This window comes from Aquila chrysaetos, chromosome 25, assembly GCF_900496995.4.
Source record: "Aquila chrysaetos chrysaetos chromosome 25, bAquChr1.4, whole genome shotgun sequence".
In the NCBI taxonomy this organism is placed as follows: Eukaryota; Metazoa; Chordata; class Aves; order Accipitriformes; family Accipitridae; genus Aquila; species Aquila chrysaetos.
Genome location: NC_044028.1, coordinates 3,078,526 through 3,099,522, shown reverse-complemented (window position 1 = coordinate 3,099,522; position 20,997 = coordinate 3,078,526). Strand labels below are relative to the sequence as shown.

Genomic DNA, 20,997 nt, shown 5'->3' with positions numbered 1-20,997 from the left:
AAAACCTCTTCAAGAGCTGGAGTTGAGATAAGCACAGGAATTACAGCACCAAGAAGAGTTAAACTCCTGGACAGGAGCTAACTACAGATTCTGTCCTTCAGGACACTGATAGAACGAGGAGTTCTTCACTTTTTTCTTGGCACAGAGTCCATCTGGGGGGAGTTCCAAGCTTTGAAGACAAAGAGGAGATATACTGTACAGTCCTGCATTTAATTAATGTGCCATCCACAGACCAAGTGAGAAAAACGAAGGAAAAAGAACCCAGATCTTTTGATAGGAAAATTCCACATTTTACTATTATTGGCCCTGTAGAGCCAGGATGGCGATTGGACTGGATTCCACTTTGTCCTCTCCATCAGGAAGAGTACTGGCAGCTTCGCATTGACTGCAGGTTTTCTTACTGGCAATTGATACAAGAAGTGCTGTGCAGACTGAGCTGGGCTGCTTGGTACGGTGGATTCACTTACTTACACAATGAGCATTTTAACCCAGCCAAATGCAAAGTTACAAATGCGAGAGCAAAGTGCAGGCCATGCTACAGAAAGGCTGGACTGTACTTTGGAAAGCAGGGGATGTGAAAAGGACTAAAGGATTACCATCAAATAGGAGTCTTACAGAGCAGGCATTGCTCACAAAACCGATGCAGCCACCAGATGTATAGGCAAGGGAATATTCAGCTGAAGCATAAGAGTGGTATAATTCATTATATAGCCTTAATGGGGCCAGAGCTCATAAAAAAGAGGAAAACACTTGAAACAGGTCTTGAAAACCTGCTTCATATTGAGACATTAAAGGAATTCAATGTTCTTCTGTTTGCCAGACTGCAAGAGATTATTTTATCTCTTATTGCTCCAAAACGCAGAAGTTCTAAAAGAAAAAAAGAAAAATTACATCCAATGAAAAAACAAACTTGGCTAATTCAGACTTAAAACACCAGATTTTTTTAGCAGGAGGAGTAAACATCTACTGGAAGAATGTATTTCATCAGTAGGGGATGGCTGATTGCCTAACACTTTGCATCCTTAAAACAAGACCAGGTGGCTTTTAAAAGACATGCTGAAGTTCAGTGCAGAGCTGTGTGGCTTGTGTTATGCTAGGAGCAGGCCTCTGCAATCACAGGAGAGTTTTCGGTCTGTGAATGGCAGCACTGAACTGGCTTAATTAGGACTGGCAATGTCTAAATGATGAAGTCAGCGTTGGTCATGCTAGCCCAGCTCTTTTTAGTTGCTCAGTTTAAAGCAGTGGATCTATTTCAAGTTTACACCAGTGTAGCTGATTTTAGCACTTCATACCTTAAAGTCCATGACAGATTTCATTCTCCAAAAGGGTATGCCATGAGGGTACACCTTCAGAGCTGAGGCTGGCAGTGCCTTTCTAGGTGACCATGGCCCCACTACTAGTTCAACCTCTTGGTCAACCAGCTGTGAAATTGGAAAACTTGGATTCCTGTTTGAAAGGGAGATACTGCCTCAAGACTGCACAGTAGTGGGTAAAAGAGCCAGCGCTGCACAAGCACAGATGGCCTATGGCAGGAAGGTGATGATCCATTCACACTATCCCAAACATTTGCTAGGACTAAGAGGGCATGGAGGTGGTGGGCAAAAAAGGTGCCATTTTGAGATCTTGCCCTGACTATTCTTTCTGTCTCTCTTGCCTCTCTTCATTTGTTCTCCTCTACTCCAACTCATTTTTTCAGAGACATGGAGGAGGAGGAGATCTCTGAACTGGTAGACATCAGGCTACCAGACAAGGAGGATGCAGTAGGGTAGGAAGTCTTCCTGCATTGAAACCAGCAGCTCAAGGTCAGTCTGAAGTTCCAGAAGAGGAGACTAAGCCTGTACCGTGACAGCTTCAATCTTGGATCAAAATGCTAACATTCCCCCAAGTCTGGGGATAGTTGGTTCTCTAAGTGTTACGCAAGCTATATCGGCGGCTGAATAAAAACAAATAGGAAGCTGATGAAAATAACCCAAAAGAGAAAGAAAAAAATGTGTACTGCAATGACAATACCCTGTCATCGTAAGCCCGTAAATGGACATTCTACATACACCAGACAAGAATTTCGCCAAAACCTTAATGAATAAAGATCAAATTCATTTTTCTTGTCACTTAGCAGACACATTCAATAGGGATTTTCCAGCTGTGGTTTTAGACTGCTAAATTAACTGGGGTAGGAACTATTCCCCTGCCTTTGAAATGAAAGCTATAGCTTTATGAAGAGTGATTGTTGTCAGAGAGGTCTTCCCAAACTTCCCTTCTCATTTTCTGAATTTCACTGGAGGACAAAATGGCATTTTTATCTGCACAAGATCTACTTGGAATATCCCTGGGGATTTCCCTTTAAAAGAGACTTTGGTTTGAATGTAAACTGCAAAAACACCCCAAGGAAACAAAAAGCCTGGCCTGCAGCCATCCTATTGTTTGGGGGGGGGGGAGAGAAAACAAGGAGAGAGAGAAAATATGCTCTGTAATCACAATGTTTTCGAAAGAAAAAAAATAGACACAAATCAAATGCTTTCTTGAAATGCCAAAACAGGGGTCAGGTTGGTAAATTCCATGCTTTAGTCTCAGCCAAAATCCTTCACTGAAAGGAAATCTGAATACCAAAGGGTAAATATCTCAGATTAGAAACATCTTTATGGCAGTGATGAAAAGTAAATGGGTCTTTCCAAGAAAAAGAAATTCCAGTTCATTTTGAATAGATCATAGGCTTCTTTGTACTTAGCAACTAATTCATAGGGATAATTACATGTACTAGTTCTACTGATTCTCATATGGCCACTTATACTCTGCAAGAGATGTCTACACCGTGTCTGCTTTTGGCCAAGCCACAGTTTGGATGGCCAAGCCTCTGCCTTTGAGGCCTGACTCTCCCGGTCCATGCCAGGGCACACTACACTGCCTTTTACACAGAATGGAGTGGGCCCACTCACAAAGCTCCTTCCAGCAACTCTGCTGGGGGATGTTTTGGAGGGGTTGAAAATTAAGGACTTGTCTGACCATGCTTGTGCATCCTAAAAGTGCTGCTTCTGAATTGCCAGCTCAGAGAATAAGGCAGCAGAGTTCTTCTGCCTCATTCTTCATGGCCTGGCACCTCATATTGGTACTCACTTGTGGGTAAAGCATAGCAGTAAATGTTTCCAGTACTGTCTGGTGGGATACAGGATCCTGGTGATACATGAAATTGGAATGTGTAGGCAACTGAACTGACTCTAAAGACTGAAAGATTAGGACTTGGACAATCAAACTCATGAACTAGCAGAACACAGCTTAAGTAGCATAAGATTTTAAAAACAAAGGAATCCTAAACTTCTTGGAATTCTTCTGATGTACTTTAGATCTTTTTGAGGGAGGAGTGCAAGTCAGCAAAAAGTTTCTTTCCTTCTTTTTTTAAATAAATAGATCCATAAAAAAGTGGTCCCAGGAACTGAACACTTGAAGGATTCTATCAAATATCATTAAGACTGGCAGCATCATTGTTCCTCTTGCAGCCCATGAGAATATGGTGATTTGAGACCCCACTTCAAGCTTTTAACACTCAGAAATGTCTTCCCCATTTGCCTTTTAAAGTCTGCAGCTCCTTTGTCAATAAACATGGTTGCTCCTGTCTCACAAAGAAAACTGCTGAGCTGGAAGCTGTCTACTTCCAATGCTTTCACCAATAGCTTTCTCTGTCTATCCTTGTGTTTCCTGAACTTGCCAATGAAATCTATGTTTTATAAGAGCTCTGCCTACAGCAATGGGCTCTCTGTGAACTCTTTTTCCATTATTCCGGTTCTCCCATGTAACACATACTATGTGAGCAGGATGTGCCATGCAAAACTCTGCTACCAAGGCACTGGTGGCAGCAGAGAAAGCTGATATCCTCCCCAGGTGACTTCTAGTGCCCACCAAACATGGTGGCACAGAGCCGTCCCCAGGTCCGAAAGGCACAGAACACCAAGGGGAACAAACTGGGCATGGATGAAGTCTGAGGGCTTACCTGGGGAAGCGCTTGTACCACTGTGTCCAGGAGAGCTCGCATCCCAGTGGCCATTTTGAGCAGTTTCAGCACTACAATGAGAATCAAAACCTGATCAGCAGGGCTGGGAAATATTTCAAGCAAAATCCATAAAGGAAATCTAGCTTCAGGTTTACATCTCGCTTGCATGTATTCATACAGATGGCAAGCTCATTGCATCCTGGCAGGGCCCACAGAACATCTGAACATCCTGACTACTTCCCACAGCAATTAATGTTAAGGACATCAGTAAAACAGACCAAAAGCCAGAATAACTCCAGCGTGCCCTAGCAGGAAAATAGGAAATGGCAGAGTGATGGTGAGACACTTCATCAGTGAAAAGCATCATCTCAAGCTCTGATCCTCCCTTCTCCACTGCTTCCCACTCTTGTCTGGTATCAGTAAAAAGGTCTGTGATCCCAGGTTTGAATTAGAGACAAATCTAAGATGCCACTGGAAACACCCATGAAACCCCACCTAGCTTGTCTCTGAATTGACATTTTGCAGCCTCATTGCCTAACTGTTCTCAAGTTGAACTGAAACAGCAGGACTAGAAGAACAAATGGACAAACAAATGGGTGTCTGGAGGGATGGCTGGAGACCTACGGAGCAGGCCATACCTCTTGCTATTCTCAGCACCCGCATGATGCGTATTATTGTGGGATTGATGGGCAGTGCAGCATTCATCTCAATTTCCTCCAGCGTGATTCCCACAATTGATAACAGAACTATGGCCAAATCCAGCTGATTCCACCTAATAGACAAAAAGGGGAAGGAAAAAAAAAAAAAAGTCATACACAGACAGACACTCAAGAGCAGAGAATTATCTGTTAATAACAAGCACAAGCAAATCCTAAACGCCTCTCCTCTCATATCTGAGCTCACGACCTTCTACATGGTACAAAATCAACTCACTGCAGCCTCTGAGCCACAAGCTGCTGTAGGCTGTGAGTGGGAAGTGTCCCTGCTTACTTCCAGGTCCCTATCATCCCCCTGCTATCCACTTGGAGCCACTCTCAGGGACAAGATACTAGGCTAGAGGGACCTTTGATGTGATGCAATACAGCTGCTCCCATGTTATGTGACCTGTCTTTTGAATTACTTCACTTGAGTATCTTCATTGATTTATAGCCTAACACTTGTAAACGGCCTTCCACACCAGCACTAGAAAGACAGTAAGATGTGAAGAAACTGAGTGTCTTTCCCATGCAATTTCCCTCATAAGTAATATTGCTCATAGCAGCTTCCAACCGCTCAGTCAGGATAAATGAATCAAACAAGCTGATCGTGTGGAAAAGTGTCCAATCTTACCCTGCTCCCCAGCAAGTCGCCAGACCGCAACGTGCTTTCATACACATTTGCTTCTGGCTAAATTTGAGGCAGAATAAGATTGGTAGGTCTCTGCAGCTGCGATCTGAAGGCAGTGGGGCTGAACACAACTACCTCTGTCTTTGCCAAAGGCTTTACAAAGCCAGCGGTCTACCAAAGGACTGGTTTTGACTGCAGAGGAGACTTTTTCTGAGGAACTCTCTGACCTTGGCTTGTGAAAACTACTCTTTTGAGGACTGGAATGATGCCAACAGGTTGTTTCTCACCTCTAAGCTGAGCTGGTTGGACCTGGTGGAGAGGCAGATACTGGGGGAAAGGATGTATCCAGAATTTTATAAGATTTCCTGAATTCCTTCTGCAAAGCAGTACCAGCAGTTCTTAGAAATTTTAGTTCCTACACTATAACGTTTGCACCCATGGAGAGACAGCCCTTTGCTCTTCCTTGCACACAGCATGTAGTACAATCATAGTAACGCTACATTTACCCAGCATCTGGCTTTGAAACTGGGTCAGTACAGCTCTATCCCAAATGCACAGGAGTTTAAAATACTCTCACCTGTCCTTAAAGAACCTTCGAAAACCAAATGCCACCAACTTCAGAACTGCCTCGAACACAAAAACTATGGTGAACACATAGTTGCAGTACTTCAGGGCTTCATCCAGGGACTGAAAAGAGAGAGACCAGTTAGATGAGCCCAGGATATCCTTTCCTAGAGCCCCTGCAGAGGAACTGGCAGGCACAAGGGTGGCATAGGCACAGAGATGTAAGAAGTCCTAATAGCTTGCCGAGCTCAGTTACAAAACCACTAAATCACACAGCAAAACTCAAATAAAGGATTAGACACTGATGCAAACAAAAACCTCATAAGCACTAAAACTAGTTGTGCTAAAAATGTCAAGAGCTATCAATCCTCCCAAGTTCAGCGCAGAAATTGTTCAGTCTGGGTCAGAGAGAAAATTTTACGCCTTCCCCATCTAACAAAGTTTACTTCTTCTGAACTGCCTAGCCTTGAGTAGAATAAAAGACTTGATGGATCATTTCTTTATTCCAGCATGGCAATCCTTAGGACAATGGCTTTGCTTAAAACACTCAGAAAAATAAATAATGTTGGAGATGGATTAAATCTTGCCTTCTTGAAAAATGTTACATCTCTAGAGCTGGGTGAAGTATATCCATATTTGGTGCAATGTTCACGCTCTCTATAGAGTTGCTCTCGGAAGTCAGGAATCTGCAGTGTTTATACTTTAAGATGATGAGTGTTTATAATGGATTTCATTGGAACTGTAGGCCAACAATAGCAAAAGAATCTTGCTGGTTCCTTAAAATAGATAGTTGCAGAGTGAAACAGCTCTTTGGTTGGGTAGAGATTTGGGGAGAGGAGGGAGGGAAGGAGAATTTAGTTAAATGTAGTCTAGGACTCTTACGATAAAAAAATGGTAACAGTGAACATCAAAACAGACACAACTGGAAATAAAATGCAATAGAGGAGTCCACAAAGTAATGTCTGCTTTGTTGACAGAGAAAGCCTCAGGCCACAGGAAAGCTCTCCTCGTCACATTTGTGAGATGACTGTGCTTTGCTGATCGCAGATATGTGGGATGAACATGCACTGATTTTTTGGGAACAAGAGCTGAAAGTTTTTCAGATGTTGGCATTCCTCAATGCACTACTACCCCTACTTTTGTTCCAGTGCCTAAAATAAAATGGCAATTTAAAAGAATGTGGGACAATTTGCTATTTCATCTGAAGTACACTGCCTGAGCCTGAATTTTTGTATCATTTGTGATGGTTTGCATTCAGATTTACATCACTGTGTTTTACATGGATGTAAAAAAATGCATAAATAAGACCTAATCTGGATAAGTAACATTTATATGCAAAACAAAGGCTATTATGCAAAAGAATTATGGGGCAGAAAAGCACACAGTCAGTTGGTGTAAAGCACACAGGCGTTACCCTGTGGCTTGGTGCCCCTCTGGCTTGGCTTCCAGGAGGCATTTGCAGGTTACCTGGCAGACCAGGCAATACTAGAAAAGTAAACACTGAGTCTAGAGCTCCATGAATGATAATGCGATCTAAGATTAATCTATGCAGCAAGTGAACAGGCTATATGATTTATGCCAAAGGTTTTCTTGGGACAGAAGGATTTTATGATACATAAAGAAAAGACGGGTTGTACTTAAGAGTTGGTTTATGCTAAATTCATTGAGGAAAAGAAACGTTGCTCTGCATGCATTAACTTTATATCTGTTAGTGAAATATTCTAAAATTCTGGACTGTTTTACTGTCTGAGGGTCAGTCATGGCTGGGATCAGGAGAGAAAATATTTGGACTGGTCTTTTCCTAGTAAAAGTTTAGTTCACTCTCCATTAGCCTTATTCTCTGGTTTTTTTATGCAAGAGCAGGGAAATCAAGATTTTGGCTGAGGCAAGTGACTCCAGAATGGTAGAGCTGGTCTAGAGTTAGACAGATTGCAGTGCTGAGTCTGGAGCCTGATGAGCCTTTCAAACACCAGGGAATGGTCCCAGGGAAGCAGGGCTGGCTGCAGACCCAACTGGTCAATGGTATCCCAAGGGAACAGCATGTGGTCCTCAGGCCCTCTGCTACACCACGCTGCTGTGTTTCACAGCCGACACATTGATGGGTGGCTCTTACCTTTGGCTGGTTGTAGTGCTCCATCGACATAGTGATGACATTGACCCCAATGATGAACGTGATGAAGAGGTCAAGATAGTGGCTGGTGCAAAGGGTATGAATGTACTTCCGCGCTGGGGAATAGTCAGCATAGTAAGGCCTGCGTTGGGCTTCTGCAGAAAAAGACAAAGAAAGGCAACGCAATGAACACAGGCCCTGCTGCATGGTTGGCAGCCATCACAACGTGGCCTGGGGGTCGTGTCTTACACACGCCCAGATTCAGCATGTGGGAGAACTGATTCAAGCAAGCCACATGAAATGGCCAAGTGCTTCTACCTAGAACCTTCAAGAACCATAGCAGGGTTATCAGGCTGAGCCAAACCTCTTGTGCCCGCAGAAGGGACCTCCATAGCTTTGACAACCGAGTCCGTTTTTCTCGTAAGTGCTCTCTGTTCTTACTGCTCTTTCTCAGGCTAGAAGACAACCTTTTTGCTTAATGGGACTCTTGTCACAAACCAGGAATGTTGAGAAGCAGGAGGGAAATGAGACACAAAGCCAAGAGAAAAAGCTTCAAATCCAGCAAAGCTTCAACTCCAGTTTAGAGGAAAGGCTTAGGGCAGGTCTCATCAGTCTGGACTCTGATATGCATCTCTCCTAATCCCACTGATGTCAGGCATGTTCCCCATAAGAGAGGAATATAACCTGAGCTCAGCTTCTGTGAAAGAAGGCTTTTGGTGTATTTTAAAGTATTTTAAAGGTCTAAAGAAAACATAGCGATTCCTGTGGCGAAGTAGGGCACATGCGTGAGGGTTAGTAGCACATGGGAGAGCATCAACAGCAATGGAGCGGGGTGCTCAGGCACTTGTCTCTACAAAGACTATCAGCACAAGCTCCTCTGGAAATATAAAACCAAGGCCATGGTTGCATCTAAAAAACCATTCAGGCTATGACCACATGAATTTTATATCTGCCTCTGGTCATGACTCCTCCTTTCTTCGCTTTGAAATGGGGAAATTTCTGCACATGACCAAGTTCCCGGGGCTGTTCCAAGGAAAGTGTTTGGACACTGCCCTGTGACCGAGTTGTATTTACTGCGTGTGTGTCTCTTAAATTAGACTGTGACAAGATGGCTGTGGGCACTTGGATGGAGTCAAATTCTTTTCAAACTTAAGAAATGTAAATATTCAAAGAGTGTACTTAAGGCCAAAGTCAGCATTACTGTAGATTTTGCAAGTGGAAGAGACATGTTAGGTCATACTAAGTCAGAGAAGGATTGTTCTTAACAGAGAGGGTTTTTTTGCAAATGTTTTGGCAAATTCAGCTTTAAATGCATGAGGAGCTGGGAAAAAGGAGTTGCTTCATCTTAAAAACAAGGAGGGAAATAAGTTCAAAAGTACTCAGTGCCCCCCTGAAATACATCTTCTACTCCTCTCATCTTGCTAATATCTTTCAGATGGAGTGACTCTTGAAATGTGGGGTTTGTTTTTTGGTAGTGCAACTGATGCCAGATTATAGTCCAAAACCCTAAAATAAATTGGATAAAGGGAAACTGAATCTGTTGCTCTCTTTCAACTACTATTTTTTCTGGTAGATAAAAGTGGAGTGGAGGAATTTGAAAAACATTTCCTTGTGACCAGGGTCACCTAGACTTATTTTTTCTGCTAATGGGTGTGGAAAAACAAGATGAAAGCAAACACAATTGTTTTTTAATACATTCTTCTGTTGCTTTCATGTGCCTTAGTCCTACCAGTCATCTTGGACTGGTAGGGCTGTCTTTGCTTCTGAGTTCGACTAATCTTCCAGTGCGTCTAAAAAATAATAATAAAAACATTGCAGTACAATATTTATTTAAGTCTGTCCAATATGCTTTCATGTGTATTCAGGATTACAACATACTTTTTTTTTTTTTTTTTTGGAAATGTCTTCTTGGGAATGCAAAAAAATCAGCTTGTTGGGAGGTCCGAAAATACCCCAAATAGTCAAACATTATATTAAAGACTATTTATTAATAACTAATGGTTGATTAATGGCTCTCAGAAGAACATTAGCAGGGATGGGTGGTATGTGAGTACACTGGCTGACAGCACATAAGGAAAACAGGCTGTAGGTGATGGCAACTACATCTAACCTGCCCAAATGCAGCCATTGATTAACTATTCAGCAAAAGATCACGTCTTTATTATGTTTTATAAACTACTTACATAATTCTAAAGCATAATCACAAGAAGACATTTCCCACTGTAAAGCCACTGAACAGAAAACCTTCTAGGCTGCCTGTCAGCTACACAGCTCTCTCTTTACATGGGCTGAATATACAAATAGTAAGGAGGAACCACCCAGCCATAAAGGTGGGTCTGTTTTATTGTGTGAAGTTGTCTCAGAGGTCTGTGTCTGTACACTCTGCCAGTGCTCAGTGCTGGCTATGCCTGGTCAACTGGTTGCTCAGAAAACTTGGGATATGTTTAACTTGAGCCGGGGTGAGGGAGCGCTAGGAAATGCCTTACTCATTTAGGATGCACTACATCCCTGAAGCCAGTTTAACAGATGAAAAAGAAACTTCTCCTGGGGGGACACATACAAGGACAGTCTGGGATAAAGTTGACAATGCTTCGAAACACATGCAACAACACTGTCATGCTCAGTGCAGTAACCCATGCAATGTCCATTAGAGGAGATACCGCTCATGCGAGGCTAACAGGAGTGAGCAGGGGTGTGCAGGAAGGACAGGCCAGCTTCTGCTCTTGGTGATGCTGGTGTTAGGCCGGGGCGATCCCGTGAAGGCAGAGGGCTTGCAGCAGGGTGAAAGCAGCGAGCGATCAGCCACACAGCTTCACTGCAGCTCTGACCCGCTCTGAGCAGGAAGGAGGCTGCGTTTCAGACCTCCAAGGGCCCCAGCTCTGCTGGGTCACTGCTCATTCCTGGTCCCTTTAGGCACAGGAGTGTTACTTCAGTCAACAGCACAGCAAGTGGCTCTGGCCTCCTCTCAGTTCAGACACACATTTTTAGCTCTTAGTGAGAAAATACTATGTTATTCTCCCCAGTTTGGGTCTAAGTGTTCACTGTACACACCTACTGCTACAGCCTGCTCAACCAGAGATGTGGGGTCTGCAGGAGAACCTGTATGAGAACAGTGGACATGGGGATGTGGGCACAGCAAACGGGGGAGATCTAGTGCATCGTTAATTACAGTAGGTAAAATGTAACCTGTGCCTGGTTTCTCCAGGGAAATGGTTTCTGGGATGAGACTCCAATCAGCCAACTAGCAGACTTATATCAAACACAGACAAGTATCCCTTCAGCTGCAGCTGATCGTTTGAATTGGTGGAAATGCAGGAGGGAAAGGAGAAACCATCAAACATATGCAAAAGGAAAACCACAGTCCGTTCTTGCCCCCATTTCTAGATGTTGGCTAATGCTTGAATCTCACCTCTCTGAAGAGTATTTAAACTTCTTTGCTTGTGATTCTGCTGACATGAAAATTAATGAAGCACTGTCTCCTAGCTTAAAAGCATTTAGGTTGGCATTACAATTGCTAGCTACAGCTCCTCCATTATTCTTCTCTGCATGAAACATTAGAAAGCCCTAATGGGTTTATATGCATGCTTGGCACAGAGTAGCTCTATACCTGCAGCTGCCTGGAAAAATAAGCAAGATGGTTTGATAATTCCCTAGTTGGAAATACTAAACACTCAGATATGCAGTGCCCAAAATTTTAGTTACAACTCAAATGTTTCTGCTGGATACAGAGATGGTTGTGGCATTGAGAGGATGGACTAATTTAAATACCACTGTGTGCTGCCCACGATTGTTCACCCCTGGAGAGAAAGGCTTACAGTCAGTGCTTTGAAAGGCATCTCTGCTGAGTCTTAAAACAGAACTGGCCTCTTCCTCCTACAATGCCCAGACGCTCAGCTCTGTGTTGGGAAATGCCTCAGAGAAACATGGCTGTGGCCACGCTCTTCTCGTACAGAGTGAAAATCAGGCAAAAGCATTTCCTTTTCTGAGTTCCTAGTTTTTGGGGTCCTCAAGGGACCAGTGACTTGGTGACACTACTGAAAGGCACTCTCTGCTCCCCAGCTAGGGCCTCCCCTGGGCTGTGTCAGGCATTTCCAGCTTTTCCAGTGTTGCCTGCACTGCTTTTGGCATGCAGTGTCACCCAGACCCTGCTTGCAGCCTTTGAAACCCAGAGCACTGCCTGCATTTGACCTGACATCATGCTCTGCTCAGTGGGCCAGCGGCTGCTGGCTTCACAGCAGATACAGGCAGGTTGGATTTGGCCCCATATCCTGAACACAGAGGAGATCAAGCCGATCCATGTGGTTTTAATCAAGAACTTTGATCTGGGGAGGCTTGTTTCGGTCTGTGTCTTCTGAGAACCTCATTAAAAGGTTAGGAGCTGCAGGATTATTAAATTACACTACACTTATTTATATAGTAGATATAGTGGATGGAGGTAGTGACTGTGTCAGAAAAATATCCTAGTTTATCTTGAATTTTTACTTTCACATGAAAAAGTATGCTGTGCAGTTCTGCCTTTAAAAACACATCAAATGCATTCTATGGCATATTCAACCCCCTGCCCTCTTTTCTCACGTGAGCAGAGTTAACTGGCGAACCCAGTGCCTTCTTTCAGTGGTGGCCCTGGCCTCAGATGAGTTAATCTCAGCCCAGTCGTGAAGGCTGGGCCCTGCGGCCGCTGCTGCTCTGTCACAGCAGCCCACAGTGACGTGCCTGGCTGACGACTTGGCTCCATGAGCTCCATTGCCAGTGCCTTGAGTGATGCTTCTCACAGGAGCAGAGGGAGTCAGGGCATGCTGACAAGGGGCGTGGGGTGTCACCCTGTCCCAATCCCTTCATGGAAGTGGCCCTCAGAAACTTTTTGGAAAGGTCTGAGGTGCTGTCTGACAGCAGGAATGGGGGCTGAGAGGTACCTTCCTGCCAGGCTCCTGAAAGACCTGAAAAATACCCGCAAACCAGACACATGATGATTCTCCATCCCACCCGCGTGGGGGCTGATGAAGGAGCCGTGTCCTGCTGCAGGGCTGTGTCCTCCACGGAGCAATCCCTCTGCCAGGCTCACAGCTCTGCACACAGGGTCCAAATCCTGGACCCAGCCTGCAGAGCCTGGCATTTGTACCCAGAGCCTGCTTGGATGGGACCATCCAGGCACTGATAAGCTGAGGTTTACCCCAATTCCAGGCCTGAGCCCAAGCCTACTATGGCTCAATGGTGCGTTTCTGTGTGTATAGGTACCTACAGATGCCCAAAGACCTCAATACACAGAAACACACACAGGGTTGCTACACACAGAGGACATTACAGACAGGAGACGAAGACAAGATGCCAGGCAGACGGGGTGAGTCCAGATGGACAGGCATTGCTCGGATAGTACATCTGTTAGCTATGCTGGATTTTACTCTCGTTAACAGCCCTAATTCTTCCTCCCCTTATGGTCTCTTCAGGCCAAATGCTAGAGCAGCAGCTAAAGGAAAAGCGGGGCTCTCTGCTAGGCTTTCCAACATAGGCTCCTTGCTTCTCCGCAGAATCACTAGTGAGTCTCGTGTGCCCATCCTGCCCCATGGGGACCGGCCTCTCCCCCACTCCTCCGTATGGGTAAGACACACAGCGCTGGGGCACGGGGAAAGCTGGCCAGCCCGCCGTCACCGTGCAGCATCCCATGCCTGCACGTGCACACAGACATTCCCCCACAGAGACTCTACCACACACGGCACCAACCACATCTCACATCTTTCTGAGTCTGCCACATTTTTTCACCAAATCCATCATCTTCTAAATTACCCAGGAGGTGAAAACTCCTCCCATTTAAATAAAAAAAAATCCATTAAAATGTAAAGAGTAATCTTCCAAAATGTGTATCAGATATTTGATTTCACATTGTTAACAACTCGAATTTGGATGTCAAGCTGTCCGTGCTGAACAGAGGCAGGTAGGAGACCTCAGAGCCAGATGATCTGAGGTAACCTCCTGGAAGCCCAGCACATGGCCAAACATTTAGCCTCTCAGTTGCTATACTGGACTTGATCACCTTCCAGAAAGCTGTCCTCCTCCCTGCACGCTCTCAGTGAAATGTTACAACCCACATCTGTGCAATGCCTGGGTCTGCGGTCTGAAATATCTCCTTGACTCTATCCTTCAAGATAGCAGGATAAAGAGGGTCAATGTAACAGCGTCCATCACTTTAACAGGAACTGGCTCTTTTCGGTGTCTAAGCAGGGAGCCACAGACAGGCTTGTAATAAGATTTACTTACTAATCAGGAACAGCAACTGGCTGTGGTTAAGCTATCCCTCCTTACCTGTGCCCCAGCCTATTTTCTCTAAGGATGCTTAATGTTCTTTGTAAATAAACTTTTTTTTTTTTTTTTTTTTGCATATAAACTTTGCATTTATCTGAATGTCTTCTTGGGTCAGCACATTGGGGTAGAAATACTGAATAAGCAGGAGGACTCCTGAGAGCCTGAAACTGATTTCTCTTGTTGTGCTGGAAATGCTGCCCTCAGGATTTCCACTTCTAATCCTAGCTGGAACCTCAAACTCAAGAACTTAAACAGAAAAAGGGAAATGAAACTGCACCTGAACTCTTCTACATCTCTGAAGAGATTCAACGACTGTTTGCAACTGGCTAGTTTGATCTAGATTTCATTTTAACCCAGCTACTAACTAAAATGACACAACTAGCTAAAATGAAATGGGCTTGGCCTTCACTGTGGTGTCAGGTCAGTCTGTCATTAAGGCCCTGTGGAGACCATGGTGCAGACATTTAGTGCTGAGGTCTCCCATGGGTCTAATAAAGAGGACCACAAGAGCAGGAGAGGAGCTGCGAGGGATACAGCTGTCTGCCTTCTGACTCAAGCACGGACGGATGGAGGCAATTGGCTGGGGTTTCTACTAGCAAAGCCTCTGACTGCTATGTCCTTAGAGCCAGGCAAAAGACTATTCGATCTAACTGCAGTTTTCCCAGCTGAAAATGGATACCTACGGCTTGATGTTTGGGAGACAACTAGCCATTTGTCACAATGAGATATTAGGTCTTTACAGGAGATTACACAAGGCAGCACAGTGCTAGGCAAAGAGCCACAGGGCTCCTGCGGCAAGTGGGCCAGAAGCACTCAAGTTTTATCCCTGACTAAGCTCATCTTTGATCACAGTGGCCAAGCCCTGTTCCCTCACTTCTAAAAAATGCCTGCCAGCATCTGATGCAGGCTGTCCCTGTTCACTAAAACTGTCTGGGAAGTCAGTGCAGCTGGTTTCCTGGCAGTTTTCCTGGGAATACCCACCAGATGCTATAGGCAGCTTGTCCCTGGTGGAGCCTGCCAAGCAGCAGTGCAGGTGAGAATTAATACATGAGAACCCCTGGGAAGGTTTGGGTCAGGAAAGGAGCACAAACTCAGGTGTTTTTCTGGTCTGGTCTGATGGTCCCGACTAGATCCACTAAGAAGCAGATTTCAGCTAAAGGCCTTCTGTTGCACTCTAATGGCCCTGTGTCAGGCCAGTATTTCTATGTTGACTGTTTGCAAGGACAAACTGAGTCCCAGCACATTACTCAGCAGTGAAGGGCTCCCCCAGCCTGTGATGGGGCAAGCATCTCTTGTAATGGACATCTTCCAGAGAAGAATTTTCTGGACAGCCCCATCTTGGAGCTCCATTCTTCTCCCCAGGGCTGTTGGTTTGTTCATGCCCTCATGCAGCATGGTTGTGGCATGCGGGACCATGCGCTAGGACTCTAAAAAGCATCACAATTATTTTGTCTAAGAAAAGAATTAATAAATCAAACCACCACCATCGTCAGATGCAAGCGGCACATTAAGCCACAGGGCTACCCTCAGGACTGGCCTTCACGCACACAGTAAGCATTGCAGCTGTTTACTCACTGCATCCCTCAGTCGCACCACGAGCTCCTGCTCGGTGCTTGGGACACCTTTGTCTTGCAGAGCATGATAGAGGACTCTGCTTGGAGGAGGATTTTCTCCCCAGCCAAGTAAACAGGTAATGCTTTATGTCAGGCTTGTAGAGGACAATTCCAGGGTATTGGCAACCCAAGACTTAAGGTACCGCTAAAGAGGTAACGAAGCAAAACACCCTCTTGAATCCCATGGAAACAAAACCAAAGGAAAACAAAAGTCTTGCTTTGGGAGCAGGCAGGGCTCAGAAAGATTTTGGTTTGTAACGCAGTCTACCGACCAGACAGGTATATCTCCTTACTCCTGCGCTTTTTCTCCAAGCGTCTCAGCCGCTTCTCCTCCCGACGTCGGGCCTCCTCCGCCTCCTGGTGCTGTCGGCACTTGTGAAAGTTCTCCACCACCACCCCCACAAACATGTTGAGCACGAAGAAGCTGACGATGAGCAGGAAGGAGATGAAGTAGAGAAGCATCCAAGGGTTATGGTTCTGGATGGGCTGGTGAGGTGGGGAATTAAAAAACAAGACAGAAGAGAAGAGAAGCGGCATAGACAAGATGTGTGTAAGTCAGGATATTGGGCACTCTGTAGCAACAAGACAGCACAGTACACTCTTGTGGGGAGGAGGAGAGGGCTAAGAGGAGTTAGGAGATTTTTCCCAAAACAGTTTCCTCTCATTCACTTTCTCACCGACTAGAATTTTACTTTTGTTGTGAAACCCACACTAGCCTCCACAATTCGTCTTACAGGATTTAATTATTTTGGCATTTATTTCATACAGCTTAAAATAAATCTCAGTGGATGTGCATCATTCCACCTGCGTGATCATTTTAGTTAATGATAGGCTCCAGCTTATTTTTTTGAGATGTGTGCTCATGGTTAACATTTCTCAGTCGTTATGGGATCCTTCAGAAGCAGGAGAAAATGTAAGTACAAAGTGTTACTGTAGCTGCGATGGGGTACTACTCATCTAAGACTCTTGACTTTCCTTTGCAAATGCCATGTAACACGCAAACTTAACAGTGTTCATAACATTCCTGGTTGTTTCCCATCTTGTGAGAGTTTACTCATATTCATCATGCCTTCCATGAAGCCACAGTGCAATGGCACGTGTGGCCCTTCTCAAGTACCATTATTCTAATTAAAAACCCCATCAGTACTTGTTTGTCTACTACATGGGGCACATCCACTGTAAAAGCTACTCAGTGGAGAATGTAAAACCTTGGCAGCCCAATGAGCAGTCAGGACCTCAAGAAGGTCCTATAGCTCTGCTCCTTCCTGCGACTTCAAAATCACCAGAGTCAACCAGGCATGAGACTTCTGAGCGCAACACATCTGGACTCTGCAGTACATTTACCTGTTGGTCAATACCCACGGCATCCAAACCATCATACATGATGTTCACCCAGCCATCTTTGGAGGAGAGGACAAACAAGGACATGAGGGCCTATAAGAAAACAAACAAACAAACAAACAAACAAACAAGATTAGTCTTGCATTTTAGTCCCCAGAGAAGAAACTAACAACAGACAATGTTCAGTAAAACCAATCCACAGCTCATAACACATCATCTGGCTTGGAGTTGGTGGAGAAATGCAACATATTGTGGCTTGCTTTTACCTATTTCCATATCTGGCTTAAAAGTGAGCAAACTATGGTCATTAATGCTCCTTTTCCCTCACATATAGGTTGACTTTTTCTCAGACACATCAGGCTTTCTGGTCACCAAAGCATGATTAAAAATCAATATTGCAGACTGGCTCAATGTCATGGGGTTTTAAAAAGCAAAAATATATCCCAGCTCCTACTATGGGCTGTCTTGCTTTTCAGCCAGTATAAAGCATCTTATTTTTTTCATTTGCAAACATAACAGCTAGAAGTCAAGAGACTAAATGTGACAGTTGTGGTCCATACATGAGGGACTGCATGCAAAAGCAGTGGCTTTAAGACAGCACCCTCCTATAAACAAGCAACTGTATAACCCTAGGAAGTCTGGCTGCAAGAGATCAAGAGGTGACCTGATCCATTTTTACCCAGTTAGGTTTGCTTCTGATAGATGAATGCCTATGTCATTCCTGGAAACTTCCTATGACGGATGTTGCACACCGACCTCAAGGAATACATTTTAAATGCTCATCCTTTAAAAACTGGTATGGAAAAGCCCTGCAATAAGGACTTTACCTGTCCCAAATTGTCAAAATTGTACTTCCGCCGAACCCATTTGTAGCGTGCGTTAGTGCAGTCAGTCTTCGTAGTGATGTTTTTTACATCAGGACCATCACAGTAGTAGAACTTGCCTTTAAAAAGCTGTATTTGAGAAGCAACAAAAAAAGAAAAAAACAAAAAGAAGCAGCTTTGAAAGGTCTGTCCCCTGATTTATCTGTCTTTCCCCTAGTAGAGTTGTTTGCCAAGTTCAAATTCCTTTCCTTTCCTTCCAGCTCACATATCTGTCTTAAGACACAGGGCAGGAAAAGACCTCTGGTGAAACTTCAGGCCCTGAGATATTGCTGCATATTGCTCCAGACACAGAAGGAAGGTGATCCTGCAGGCCAGCCCTGCCTTGCTGGGAGGATGACAATCTCCTCTCTGAGGAAGAGATATTATATATATCCTAGCACACAGAGCCAGGAGGGATCTTGGGAATTTGTCTTCTCCTTCCCCTACCCTCAGGCAGGCTTAGCTGGTGCTGCGTTATTCATCAGGGAGGTCTGCTCTTCTAATCCTGAGAGCCTTCCAATGAGCAGATGCTAACCCCACCCCAGAGCATTTCTTCTAGGGCCTGGCTCTGCTTTCCTAACACCTAACTGAAATCTTCCTTTGGAGAGATTTAAGCTCATTACTTCCATCTTAACCCCAGGTGGTGAGAAAAACAGCTTCTCTTTTGCAGCAGTCACTTACAGATGGCTGTGGTGAGGGAAATACTCTACCTGGACCCCTAAAATCCCAAAGATAATGAAGAAAGCACAGCAGATGAGAACAATATTCCCAATAGGCCTCAAGGAGGAGATCAAGGTTTCTACCACCAGCTTCAGACCCGGGGCTCTGCTGATGACTCTGGAAAAAATGGCAAAACAATAAAGCTTTTAATTTTTGTGCATGCCCTGTTATTATATGGTTGCTTTTCCTCCTCTGCTTGGGCTGCAGTAAAGCTAACACAACCCTCCTCTACCTGCAGGCAGCATTCAGAGACAATTAGTGACTTATTTGGACAAGCAGAACATTCACAGTCACATTAGATGAAATTAAAAAAGTGTAAGACACCCTGACAGGAGGGTGTTGGGCAATTGCTTACTAGTAACAATGACGAGGGAATACTCTCTATGGGCAGAATATCGCAGAGGTTCCCACTACAGGGTTATTTCTACCTCAGTCTAGAGAGCTGATCCCCTCTGAGGTCTCTCTGATCCAAGCAGAGGGGCACACACCAGGCAGAAGCTTGCTTCCTAACACAACACATCTAAACAGCTTCACGGTGGTACTAGAGAGCATTTCTTGTCCTCTTTCTACAGGCATAAGCGCTCACCTCCCCTGCTGGCCTGGGCCCCATGACAACATTTCAAACAAAGTAATTTCAGTTTGTTTCCTAATTAGTTCCTGAACTGACTCTTAGCTAACAGGAACTTGTGATCAACAGCTCCACAGCCAAAGGGTCATCCCATTAAAGAGCAGCCTGCTTGCTTGCTGTGAGGCCATGAGAGGCCAGGCATGCTCTGAGCACGGCCTGAAGTAGCTTTTGGGTATTATGGAGAACAAGTGTTTTCCTTTCCTGTATGAGTGCCTGGAGAATGGCTCTCCCATGGGCGTCTGAAAAATGTGTTTGCACACATAAGTGTAACTAGCCCAAGCAAGCTTTTCTGGGAAGGCGGGTGTTTTGACTGAAGAACATCAAAGGGTTTTTTTGGAGGGGCCTGTAGAGGGGAGAGGGTATGAGTCCTTGCAGATAGCTTGAGGTTGCACGGCTAATGATGCTTTCATGCCTGCCAAACACAGAGAAAAGAGGAGAGTTGTATGCTGCAGGGACAAAGCATTTCAATAGGGTCTTATGTGGCAGCAAATAATGTAGCAGTCTGAACTGCACCTACAAAGTGTTAGGAATGGTCCCTGGAGTAATCCTGGAAGAGGCTGTGATAAGTGAAGCCGTTGTGAGAGGTGATGAATTCCTCTCTATTAATAGGATCTGGCCTAGTTATTCTCCATGACCAATTCCTTTTTTTCCCCTTACGTTTACTTACTTATGAATTGCCTATGCCTTGATTTCTGTTCCTACTTATGCGTGTTAGACAAGTGCCTCGAGGTGCTGCCAGGCCAAGGCTTGTCCAGGGTGACCCAGAGTGGCTCCTGGTGAGCCAGCACTGCAAGGGGACCCCGATGCCACCAGCAGAACAGAGCATGGGAGCAAGAGAGGAGACAGAAACACTCACAAAGTTACGTGTCACTAAGGAAATACAGAGCAGCAGACAAATAGCTGTTGTTCTTGTGGTCATGGGCCTAAACAAGATTGCCTCTTCTGATTACTGTCATAAGCAAGCAGCTTTTCATCAGAAAGCCTACAGGTCTCAGGAGGTGCCTATCTTATTTCCCCTGAAATTTCATGAAAAAAGGCTTGCATTTCTTGCCAAGCAGGATGGAAGCAGAACACAGGAGCTGTGAGCTGATAAAAATCCCCCAAGCATTAACACTCTTTGTTATTGCATAATTGTAAACAAAATACAAATTCTCTTTACTCCTTTTCTCAAATACTGAAAGTGCCTCCCCTTCCTCTTCCTAGCTGAGAACTAAGTTGTTTTGCAGTAATGTTAGATATGCAGGCACAGGACAGCCGGTATAGGTGCTGGAGCTTATCAAATTATTGTCAGCACCTGTTCAATTGCAAATTTTCTCCCAACCAAGGCAACCTCTTTGCTTGGGAATGACTGTGAGGTTGTGCAGTTTAACAAGGAGCCAGACTGATTTTTAAAACGGTGATGAAAATGCAGCATGGAGGAGGCATTCACTGCACTAACTGCCTGAGTACAATAACACCTCTCACTCCAAACTCCATCCGCTCTTTTCCGTGCTGGAGAAGATGAGTTATATTATAACTAATTTCACTGTTTTCAAACAGTTTCACTACATAAG

At 44.7% G+C, this 20,997-nt stretch overlaps 1 protein-coding gene across 1 annotated transcript in view; it reads right to left on the bottom strand.

Annotated features, from left to right (window-relative positions):
- The window catches only part of CACNA1H (calcium voltage-gated channel subunit alpha1 H), a 255,993-nt gene that overhangs the window by 19,016 nt on the left and 215,980 nt on the right, over nt 1–20,997 (bottom strand). The window contains 8 exon segments of the mRNA XM_030002143.2: nt 3,983–4,053; nt 4,621–4,754; nt 5,886–5,995; nt 7,986–8,137; nt 16,165–16,378; nt 17,237–17,326; nt 18,061–18,186; nt 18,807–18,933. Coding sequence (XP_029858003.1) covers nt 3,983–4,053; nt 4,621–4,754; nt 5,886–5,995; nt 7,986–8,137; nt 16,165–16,378; nt 17,237–17,326; nt 18,061–18,186; nt 18,807–18,933 — 1,024 coding nt within the window.